This window comes from Candoia aspera, chromosome 15 (genome assembly GCF_035149785.1).
Source record: "Candoia aspera isolate rCanAsp1 chromosome 15, rCanAsp1.hap2, whole genome shotgun sequence".
Classification (NCBI taxonomy): Eukaryota; Metazoa; Chordata; class Lepidosauria; order Squamata; family Boidae; genus Candoia; species Candoia aspera.
This window is the reverse complement of record NC_086167.1, coordinates 7083647-7095722: the sequence shown is the minus strand read 5'-3', so window position 1 is coordinate 7095722 and position 12076 is coordinate 7083647. Positions and strand designations below refer to the sequence as shown.

Here is a 12076-nt window from a genome sequence, read left to right as displayed (position 1 = left end):
CACGTACATGGGTCTGAGCAGTAAAAACACAGGACAATGCACAAACATAACAACAAAAACATTAAAAACCGTAAAAACTGTAAAAAAAAACCCCATAATCTGTGGGAGAGCACCCTCAGTTTCTCTAGCAATACAGTCTCCATATCCATGCTACCGGATCCCCAGGCCAGATGGCAAAGCCATGTTTTTCAGTTTCTAATGATAATGTCCAGAAATCACACTCCACCATCAGAGGCATCTGATAAAGACATGATCCAACAAAGCTTACGAGATAATAAATGGATTTGTCTGTAGAAGCAGGCCAGAATCCTTTTGTCTGTAAGTGTAGATTAAAGAAGTAATGCAACTGTTCTGGACTTCAGTTGTTCTGGATCTCATCATCTTTATTTTCTCAGCCTTCTAGGATGGCTCCTTCTAACCCACTCCATGTGAATACACCACTGAGAGAGAGCGTCCTTCTCTCCAAGCTGGCTGGCACCAAGGTCTACCTGAAACTGGAGTGTGCCCAACCCACAGGTTCTTTTAAGATACGGGGCATTGGGAATTTCTGCAAAACGGTATGGATTGGAGGAGAATCTATGAGTGGGACATGACGGGGGTTGTCAAATTCACCTCTGACAGTGCTTGAAAAAGGGGTTGTGCCCCGGAAGACCCATATTCAGCATATTAGATGATACTTTAATTTTTTTAAAGAGAATTTCAGAATCCTTGAGTCAGAAGGTAGCATGCAGGTCATATAGTCCAACTCCTACCCAGTGCAGGATCTAGTACAGCATCTCTGACAGATGAATATCCAGCCTCTGTTTGAAGCCCTCTAATGTTAATATGGAGGTAATGAAATAGCCAGTTTTGTAGGTTTCAGAAGCCTAAGGAAAAATCCTCCTAATTTTTAGGTGTATATTCAATCATGGATACACACACACATTCAGTCATGACCATGATCCATATTGATGAATCAAAACCATCATCAGTCCCAACCAACATAACCAATGGGAGCTGTCATTCAGGCATATTTGGCAAATCCCCATTTTCCCTATTTTTGAGGGGCATAGATTGAGAAACGTCTGCCATGAGTTGAAATTCTCCTGTGACATTAAGATTGTCGCCTTCTCATTCTTCTGTTTTTGCTTCCACAGTGGGTGGAACGAGGTTGCAAGCATTTTGTCAGTTCCTCAGGTAAATGGATACCCGCTGCAGCCTTCCAGCAAATACGGGTGCTGTGTGAGCATGTGTGTGAGAAAGGGGGACCCCAGGGATGAAGACCGTTAGGTGATCCCAGTCTACTGGCTGATGTATTGTAACAGCAAAATGACTGCGCTGTGGAAGAGGAAGTCGAGGTTCAAACTGCACCTCCATCTTCAACAAACTTCCCATAAGTCCCCATGAAAAGTCGGGAAGGTGGCCATCCCCATATCAGCTAAACTGGATTATTCAGGTTCCTACCAGCCAAGACTTACAAAGTGCTTCAGCTCAGCGCTGGGACCACATTTTCTTTTTCTTTCCCATTCTCCTATCATCCTCAGGGGCATCTGTGGGATGGGGGATGTCAACAAAGTCAAGATGGCAGCTGCATCCGTATAATCAAAGCTCAGTTCCTTTTCTGCGTGCAGCACATGTGAGGCACATAAAAAGGGGTGGGACTTCAACTGCATGGGTGTGGCTCTTGACTGGTTTGACACACAAACACACACACACACACTTCTTTTGATTGAAAAAGAATTGCTCCCCCCCAACAAAAATCTACTTTGGTGAAATCTTTTGACCTGCCTGTAATTATGAAGCAGTCTGCAAATGAGATAGGGACAATATATGATGTGATGGAGCAGAAGAAAAGTTTTGGAGAAGTCATGCAACTCTTGCAGCCTTTGAACATTCTGTACAAATGCTTATTTATTTTCATCTATATCCTTCTAAAGCACCTCACAGCACTTTCAACAATACAACACATAATTAAAATAACCTTGAAAGGCGGTTCCTGAAACATTTCAAAAAATCTAAAAATATGTACTGTAGGACCATATTTAGAAGGACCACCCTTTCATCAGGATCCGAGCTTCATTCCATAACGTGTCATGCTTTTGTTTGTCAGCCACTAATGGAGTTCTAATATAAATTTGGGGAGCTGGGGCCAATCAGCTGTCTCTGGGTTGTAATTCCCATCATCCCTAGACACCTGCCATGTTGGCTGGGACTGAGAGGAGGTAGAACCCATCAGTACATGGAGAACTTCAACTGTGCTACTTCTGCTGCATAGTTGTAAGCAAACAGAGACAACCACCAAGTCTTGGGTCATGTAATGCCAAACAACCTTCCTTTCAGGTGGAAATGCTGGCCTTGCAGTTGCCTACTCTGCCCGAATGTTGGGGATCCCGGCCACCATCTATGTCCCCTCCTCTACCCCAGCTTTCACCATTGAGCGACTAAAGGAAGAAGGCAGCTCTGTGTGTGTTGAAGGAAAGGTACGTTTGGAGAGGGTCGAGGTGGGCTGAGGAACAATCATCTGAAGATCTGCTATTATTGTCGTTCTTGAGGGTTGCCGATAGTGGTAGATATTTCTTGTTTTTGTTTTCTCAGCGTCTCGATCTAACAAAGTGACTTCATCCCCCCAGGTACTGACAGAAAGCACAAAAGCAGCTAAGGAGCTGGTGAAGAACAACCCTGAGTGGGTCTATGTGCCTCCATTTGATGACCCCCTGATTTGGTAAGTGATCTAGAAGAGTAGGAGAGAAAGAACTTCTCAAAAGAGATACACCTCCTCCTTCTTCTCCTCCTTCTCCTCCTCCATTAAATTTATAGCCCCATCTTTCCTTTAAGAGCTCAAGATCTCATTCCATCCCTTAATTTTATCCACACAACTACACACTTGATCTTAGCTGACAGACCAAGAAGAAATTCTTTACACAGATGCTGCTGTTATCTCTCTTGGCTTCAGGGCAGGACTTCATTCCTTTACCTCCCACTGAATAAAGATAGGATTAATTATATTATATCCAAAAGGAAAAAAAAAAGGTTATGGCCTTTATGAAAAGATCCGCAAGCCACAGGCATCAATGGCAAATTAATAGGAACGACATAGGACAAGTCATATTTTTTTGATATCTAGGAATTGTTTTTCACATCTGTAGCTCCTGGAAAGCCCAACTAAGACCTATTCTAAAGAGTGCCCAAAGGACCACATAGGCCATTCTTAGCTTCTCTTATGCCAGGATGGAAATTACATCCTCAAGGCATCCTGAAAGTTTTTGAGGCCAAGGTCATAAATCAATTTTTGTGTGAAGCCCAGCTCTGTCCATACAATGACTGTAGACACCATTGGAGGTCATTCAATTCAAATTTCTCAGATCCAATTTATGGCCCCTTGCTATATATCAAATGCCCTTCTGCATTTGATTTCAAGGCTGGTCTAAATCAAGGCTCAAACACACCTCTACCCCTTTATTGGCTTAGCTGAGTTTGCTCCTCTGAGTTTTTAAGGAAGGCTGTGCTGCAGTTCAGACTTGGTCTAAAAAGTGCTTCACAGAATGCACATACCAACTATCTCAACACCATCAAATTTGCAACCTTGGGAAAATATGTGGCTACTTTAACAGGCTGAAGACGGGTGCTGTGTTTCCACTTGCAAGCTCTTTGGGGAAGCATGATTTCTGTTCTCTCAAAGTCTTGAAGGACCTGCCCCTATCTGTCACTTGCTTAACCCTACTCAAAAAGATCATAGAAAACCCTAGTTCTTGTTTCAATGTCTCCTCATTAGTTTCACTGAAGAAAAAAGAGCATACAGCATACATCTGCTCATCAGACCACGTACTAAATACTACCTTTTGACCAGCATTTGCACATCTTCAGATTTCTCCATCCATGTTCCCACCTTTAGTAAGCATTCTACAAATTAATACTTGTTCTTACTTTGCTGTTATTAGTCTTACTGTCTGCACACCACCAACCTGGCATGGTAGGTTGGATTAACAGACTCAAAGTCACCCAGCAAATGTCAGTGGCTCAGTCTTCCTGGTCCTAGTCAAGATTATTCCCATTATGCCACAGCAACACTATTGCTCTGAGCTACCACTCTGAGGTGCATTATCTAAATGTAAGAAAGAGATGCAGCTGATCAGGCCAAAGATCCATCTCAGCTCTAAACCAGAGGTTGGATTTCATCTGGGTTGTTGGGAGTTGAAGTCCAACCCATTTGGAAGAGGTCACCTAACCTCCCTGATTCTAGATTCTGTTTCGACAAAGGTCAACAGCAGCTACCATTGTCTTCTCTTCTCTTGAAGAAAGCAGAGAGAAACAGCACATCGGCCTCAGTAGCAACTTCTGATCCTGGGAAGTTCTACTGAGTTCTACTGGCAAAAGCTCTACTGATGGCAAAAGTTCTACTGGGGTCCTGGGGTCCTGATGGAGTGTTACTTTGATAGAGCGTGGAGCAGGAATTGATGCTGAGCTTCTTTCTCCCCTTAGTGACCTTTCAGATTAAGATCAAGGAAAAGGCTGGAAGAGGAAATTCAGTGCTGGGATCCTGGGCCCATGGTCAATGCCCAGTGGTGTGAACCCATGTTTCCAGTCCAGGTGGTAGACATGGCTGTTGTCTAAAGTGGGATGTTTTTGGTTTTGTTTCAGGATTCCCCTTCTCCCTCCAAGCAGTTTCTGCATTAGCATCCTTGTGCCCCATCAAGGCCTGGATAAAGTATCCTTCAAGGCACTGAGAAGAGTCGGGGCAGAAATATGGTCTACCATTGGTCTCATTTTCCCCACAAATCCCTCTCCCCTCCCCTCCCAATTCTTTGCTGAGACATTTCAGCTCACCCCTCTCCCTTCTAGGGAAGGTCACATGTCTCTGGTCAGGGAGATGAAGGAGCAGATGGTGTCCAAACCTGGAGCACTGGCACTCTCTGTTGGAGGAGGAGGCATGCTGTGTGGAGTGATCCAAGGCCTGCGTGAAGTGGGCTGGGATGATGTGCCTGTTGTTGCCTTGGAAACCAAAGGAGCTCACAGCCTGAATGCTGCCTTGGCAGCTGGGAAGCTGGTGATGCTTCCCCAAATTACCAGGTGAGCCTGTGAGATGGTCTTCTACTATCCAGTATATGCCGTCCTGGCTGAGAAGAATTGGGGCTGGAGGTGGCAATCTCTTCCCTAATTCAGAATGGCTGCGTTCACGCAACCTACTGTACCAGAGGATTGACTGAGACCCCTTTCAGGTCTGCACAGGACATGGTGCAGCCCACATGAAGCCAAAACCAAATCAGCCACAACAGGGTTGAGTATCAAAGGCGAACCCCCTTTAAATGAGGCTGACAAATATGGCCTCTATCTTAAAGTGTTGTAAGACTAATTGGGGTTTATTCAGCAAACAGTTTAGACAAGCCATGGTTCGGTGCAGTGAACCAGGCCACTACAACACTCCTCTTCCCTTCTGGATTCAGCATTGCTACAACTCTGGGGGTGAGCATCGTGGCAGCAGAGACTCTGAAGCTGGCTCAGGAGCACCCCACTTTATCAGTGGTGGTCACGGATCAAGAGGCAGTCGAAGCTCTTGAGAAGTTTGTGGGTATGTGATATAGCTTCTAGCACACCCAACCTACCTTTGACTCTCTATCTCTGTCACTATTTCTACCCCTACCTCCATCTCCATTTCCACCTTTACCAAAAGCTTCTACTTCTACGTCTACGTCTACGTCTACGTCTACATCTACCTCTACCTCCACCTCCACCTCCACCTCCACCTCTGTGATGGTCCTGGCTTGCAATCAGTACTCCATACACGAAACATATTGGAATCGATGGGAATTCTTTATTGCTCTCTGTAACTCATGACAGGGACGCGGTGGCACTGCGGGTTAAACCGCTGAGCTGCTGAGCTTGCCGATCGGAAGGTCGGCAGTTCGAATCCGGGTGACGGGGTGAGCTCCCGTTGCTAGTCCCAGCTCCTGCCAACCTAGCAGTTCGAAAACATGCCAATGTGAGTAGATGAATAGGTACCGCTTTGGCGGGCAGGTAACGGCATTCCGTGTAGTCATGCCGGCCACATGACCACGGAGGAAGTGTCTACAGACAAACGCCGGCTCTTCAGCTTTGAAACGGAGATGAGCACCGCCCCCTAGAGTTGGACACGGCTGGACTTCATGTCAAGAGAAATCTTTACCTTTACCTTTAACTCATGACATGTTAAAGTTCCAAGTGATTTCAGATTTACAAATATTGGTATAAATACATTCCTTTTCCCCTCCCCTCTAGCCTCGTGCCTCTGTCGGCACATTTGAAGGTCCAAGGTGCTGAATTAACAACTTCCCTTCCTGCCCGCCTGCCGGCTGTTGCTTTCATGTGTTTGTTTGCTGAGCATTCCCCGGCTGACACCATGTCACAATGACGCCCAGGTGGGGGTTGTTCATGACAACCTCCACCTCCAATCTTTTTTTTTTTTCCCCCACACTGGCTGGAATCACCCAAGCTGTGGAAGGTAATGCAGGTCAGACTTGCAATACTAAATGCTGTTTTCAGAGAAATAATACTAGATATTCCCTCCCTTCTCACCTAGCATTCAGACAAGATGACAGGGGAATCAGTCTATCTACCCTTGCATACAGCTTCATCCCACCTTATATCCAAAAACTGAAATTGGTATATGCAGTTCTCTTCAGGAAAGACATCTCAGCTCTTTAGCCACACTACCAAAAAACCTGTGACACGCTGAATCTAGGGCTGCTTGATGTGGGCTGCAAAAATCTAGACAGCCCCTAGTGTCACGAGTACTGATGGTGAGCAGGAGGGGGCCCCTATCCAGGGGGGAAAACGCATGCGTAGTACTGAGGAGTTAAGCAGCCATTCAAAGAGACACAGATCAGACCTGCCTTAACTTTTGGGGTTTATCTGTCTGGGTTTTCCCACGCTTCTTCAGTTTGTTAGGATTTTCTGTCTAATGTAGCAGTAATAAACACTAGAGACCTGCTCCTCGTCTCAGCGTGACTCCTGGCTGTTAGGACATCTAGATTGCAGCAGAGAGTTGGAGTTCTTGGTTCGCTGCCAGCTAGTGGCCATCCGTGAATCTCTTGGCATGTTGACTGGGGCAATTAAAAATAATGCCTGGATTGTGCAGCAAAACATGGCAGGTTTTCCCTAACAGGAGTACCTGTCCTGACTAAGCAAGAACCACGCCGAGGAAAAAGTCTCTAGTGTTTATCATAACTGCTCTAATAGACAGAAAAGTCCTACCAGACTGAAGGAGCGTGGGAAGCCCACACAGATAAACCCAAAACCCAGGGCGGGTCTGCTCTGAGTTTCTTCGAAGGACAGTTCAAAGCCTCTAAACTACGCATGCGTTTTCCCCCTGGATAGGGGCCCCCTCCTGCTCACCATCTGTACTCATGACAGTACCTTTCTTCAAGGTGTCTGCTTCTTGGATACTCCCTTCCAGCATAAATACATTATCTTGTTTCTTGGTGGCCCTCCTTTCAGCTTTAATCCTGATGTCACTCGCTCTCTGAGTTTTCTGTTAGGTGAGACTACTAGAGCTGAGCTGTAAAACACCACTAGAGGGCAGCAGAGAGACACAATACAGGTAGTCCTCACTTAATGACCATTTGTTTAGTGATGGTTCCGACTTAAGACAGTGCTGAAAATACTTACAACTGGTTCTCACACTTATGATTGTTGCAGCATCCACATGGTCACTTGATCACAATTTGGGCGCTTGTCAACCAGTTCACATTTATGACCGTTGCAGCATCCCATGGTTATGTGATCACCATTTTCAACCTTCCTGGCCAGCTTCTGGCAAGCAAAATCAATGGGGAACCATGTGGTTTGCTTAACGACCATGTGGTTCACTTAACGACCGCAAAAAAGGTTGTAAAATTGGGTCAGATTCACTTAATGACCGCTTCACTTAGCAACCAAAATTCTGGTCCCAGTTGTGGTCATTAATTTAGGATTACCTGTAAACTTATTCTTCTTGGCCATCTAGTGGCCTGTCAGATTTAATGGCCCTAGATTTACAATGATGCTGAAACCATGGAAATCAATTTCCTCTTTTCCTCACTGAATTCAAGCAGGCTAAATAACCATTTTCCCACACTCACAGATGATGAGAAGATCCTTGTGGAGCCTGCCTGCGGGGCTGCCTTGGCCATTGTCTACAGCAGAGTGGTGCAAAAGCTTCAGGCAGAAGGCAAACTGAAGCCCCACCTGGACTCCCTCGTGGTGGTCGTGTGTGGGGGAAACAACATCACGTTGGCCCAGCTGCAGCATCTCAAGTCACAGCTGGGCTTCTCGAATGCTGTGGAGCAGTGGGATGATGACTTAGAAGAGAGCCACATTGCGATGGCCCTGTGGTCTTCCCAAAACAGAGGCAGCGTTTTTCACACTTCGTTCCAGACACACCGGCCACCCTGTAGTTATTAAAACTCAGTTGCCTCCTGCTGTCTTCTTTCCTTGGCTTGTGTCTTACACAAGGGTGTGCAACAGGAACATACGGGGGGGACGGGACAGTGGCCTGGTGTCTTCTTCCTTAAAGTTGGTTGGATCACCCATCAAGAGTGGGCTGGTGCTAGGTCAGTGTCTAGCTTGGTCTTCACCCACTGAAGATGGTTGGTCTTCACCCAACCCATTGAGTAGGGTTGAAGCTCAGTTGCCCAGTGGGATGTCTAGGCAAAGTGTTCTCCTGGCTTTGGAAACTATCCCTTAAGTCTGGCTACTGGTTCTCCCTGGACAGGAAGAAGATCAAGAACTTCCTGTTCCAGATGGAGCCTACTTCTAGCAATTTCCTCCTAGGGGACTTTTTCAGATTGGAAAGTCTGGGCCACCGGGAAGTTTCCAGAGTGATGGAAAGACATGTACCAGGAAATCCCCTCTCCCATGGCCTTCCCGCTCTCCCATTCAATCCCAAGGGAAAGCAATGGAAATAATTCCTCCTGGGGGGCTTTTGAACTAGATATCACAAAAGGGCAAATCTTGTCTTTGAGAAATCCCTGAAGTCATTCTCCTTCCCGAGAAGAAACACTGAGATGACATTGCCCAAATGTGGTGATGTTAAAAGGCCATCGGTATCCAGCTTTAGTTACTAATGTTTTCCTCAGCAGCCAATAACTGAAGCTGGATACTTTAGCCTTCCTTCTTCGGATCTGTAATTCATTTCCCCATACGCAGTAGTAGGCCTTTTTTCCTAAAGCTTCTCTTGGTGCAAACAAAACATTAAAAAAAAAAGGCCTGGTAATTGTTAATTTAAGTCCTGTATTCTAGATATGCTTCCTGAGGAGAGCCAAGCTAACCTTCTCCATGTGCTGAGGCTTTCACCCGCCACCCCAAACCATGGGTAAATTGGCTCTGATGGGGTCTTCTTTAAAAGAATGCAGGAGAAAGACAGCTTAGATGCAACCCTAAACCTGAACAGTTTTCAAGAACATGTCAAAGCAATGCCAGCCAAGAACAAGCACACTCACAGGCAGATGGGAAGCCTATTAGAGGAGTGGGGGGTGCAGGAAGGACTGCCTATTTGCTAAGATACAATGGAGATTGTCCTTGAATACCACTCCTTGTTCATCAGCGTGAATGAGTTTCTCTTTGTCAGAGGACTGAAATATCTTGGAGTGCTTGGCCTTACACTGGCTGTGTGAAAATTGCAACTCCCATGGAGCTGTGCCAGGCATCACAAAAGAACAAACCGTACGGTGTGGGTGAAAACACCATTGCTGGGGAAGGCAAAGGCCATTCAGTGTAACAAGTGGAATGGGGGAGAAGCAGCCCAGCTTGGGATGGTTGCTCCAGAGAGAATAATAGGATTGTGCTGCAAAACAGTGAAGATTTGGGCTGGGTTGGCTCAGCTGCTGGGAGCAGAAAGAGGAGCTTTTGCTTCAAGCCTGACTTCGGTTGACTACATCTGTATTTATTTTATTTTTTTATTTTATTGATCAAATTTATCACTGCCCATCTCCCAAAAGGGACTCTGGGCAGTTTACAATAAATCTGTATGCCTTTCTGATAGTTTTTCTGGAAGTAGATCATCACTGATCTACTTTTCTCCCAGGATGGGTTTGTGTGTTTGCTTGCTATTGCTTTCCCAATCGAGCCTACAGTTCTGGGATAGTCTGGTGGCCTCCATCTAAAACTCCAGGTCTCAGTTGGACCCTGCTTAGCTTCTGAGATCAGCCAAGGTTGGTGAGATGCTGCCACCTGCACTAGATAAAAGTTTACATGTCAGAAAGCTGCTTGGATGGGGATTAAAGAGCAGGTGAATCCAGGGGACCTCCCTTCCTTCTTCCTAAGTCCAAATCTACACCGCAACGTACTTGCTCCCTAAGTACATGCATCTGGGGGCCTTTGTTGCAATCTTTAAGTGATGATCGAAGTAGGGTGATAACTATTTAGTGCCTACAAAAATCCTCTTCCACAGCTTTTAGTGGTTGACATCATGATCCCAAAGTGATTTCACTTCTTTCCAAAATTTTGGTTCATGTTCATGCAACCATTTCCATTCTACCAAAAGATTATCCATTTTGCGGCTAATTTGTGTCTTGTGTGACGGCAACTTCAGTAGGATATCTGGACAACTCTGTTTCCAGTTAGAAGTCAGCTGGTCATGTTGGCCAGAAATGATGGTGCTGGAAGCTTATCAGGGTGGCTTCCTCTAACCTTGGCACCTTGGCATCTTCCAACTATGTGGAATTCAACTCCCAGAATTCTCAGCAATGGCTATGCCAGTTGGAGATTCTGGGAGTTGAAGTCCACATAGTTGGTGGATACCAAAGCTGGGATTTTGAAGGGTGTCCGGACTGCTCCAAAGATCCTACTGATGAGGAGGAAATGATGATGACTCTTCAGGACCAAGAACCTTAGGCAAATGTGAGACCTCTGTGCCAGGGAGTTTTCAACCTTCTCTAGTGGCCTAGTATGGCTTCCCTGTTCCAAAGAGTTGGAAGTCAATGCTTCTCCAAAAGCAGAAACAGCTAAGGAAGAGGAGCTGCTAGGACCATTTTCCCTCCTCTTGGTCTCAGAAAATAAATACTTCTCAGGTTTCAAGAGCTAAGACACAGTGAAGGGGAAGGCTAAGAGCTCACAAAAGCAGGACTAACCTACAGGTTGTTGTTGTTTATTCATTCAGTCACTTCCGACTCTTCGTGACTTCATGGACCAGCCACTCCAGAGCTTCCTGTCGGTCGTCAACATCCCCAGCTCCCCCAGGGACGAGTCCGTCACCTCTAGAATATCATCCATCCACTTTGCCCTTGGTCGGCCCCTCTTCCTTTTGCCTTCCACTCTCCCTAGCATCATCTTCTTCTCCAGGGTGTAACCTACAGGTAGTTCTCACTTAATAACCACAATTGGGACTGGAATTTTGGTTGCAATAACCACAATTGGGACCGGAATTTTGGTTGCTAAGTGAAGTGGTCATTAAGCAAATCTGACCCAATTTTACAACTATTTTTGTGGTGGTCATTAAGGAAATCACCACAGGCATTAAGCGAACCTTGAGGTCATTAAGCAAATCACATGGTTCCCCATTGATTTTGCTTGCCAGGAATCAGTCGGGAAGGTCGAAAACAGTGATCACGTGACCACGGGATGCTGTGACAGTCATAAATGTGAGGATCGGTTGTAAGTCATTTTTTTCAGCACCATCATAAGTCTGAACCATCACTAAACTAATGGTTCTTAAGCGAGGACTACCTGCAGTTGATCGATCAAGTAGCACCTCAAATTGTTCTCACTTGTTTGCTTCTTTCACTTGAACCAAAGAAACCAGATATGAGCCGTTAGGAAGACTGACCACTCTATGTTGCAAGCACTTCTTCCTTGAGGTCTCTGCCTGGGTATCTATCCTTGCTTCTCTCTTCTTCATGCAGCTGCTTCCCTGCCTAAAGAAGCCATTGCCACAACAGCTATCAAACAGGACACCAGAAAGGCAAGAAAATAGATCGCATGACTGTGTCCTGGTGATTTAAAAACGTTCTTCCCCCCAAAACTAAAACTTCCTGTGGCACAATCCATTCAAGCATATTGTCATGTTCCCGTTCCGATGTTTATGGTTCCTCGTAACGTTTCACATGTCATATCTGCAGTTGCGTGCCTGCCTGGCCACGCTGGTAAA

The 12076-nt window shown here is 45.7% G+C and overlaps 1 protein-coding gene across 1 annotated transcript; it reads left to right on the top strand.

Annotated features, from left to right (window-relative positions):
* The first annotated feature begins 404 nt into the window (after positions 1-404).
* Positions 405-8394, top strand: SDS (serine dehydratase). Its single transcript, XM_063315533.1, has 7 exons — positions 405-557; positions 1137-1176; positions 2320-2459; positions 2610-2701; positions 4819-5046; positions 5421-5545; positions 8075-8394. Exons 1-7 carry the CDS (start codon positions 405-407, stop codon positions 8392-8394), a joined length of 1098 nt encoding a protein of 365 aa, XP_063171603.1.
* Positions 8395-12076: the final 3682 nt, after the last annotated feature.

Excerpts from the sequence above, each read along its gene's own strand:
- SDS (XM_063315533.1), top strand. The coding sequence starts at position 405 with ATGGCTCCTTCTAACCCACTCCATGTGAATACACCACTGAGAGAGAGC. Across the intron at positions 558-1,136 it reads TTGGGAATTTCTGCAAAACG|TGGGTGGAACGAGGTTGCAA; the intron begins GTATGGATTGGA and ends TTGCTTCCACAG. Across the intron at positions 1,177-2,319 it reads GCATTTTGTCAGTTCCTCAG|GTGGAAATGCTGGCCTTGCA; the intron begins GTAAATGGATAC and ends CCTTCCTTTCAG.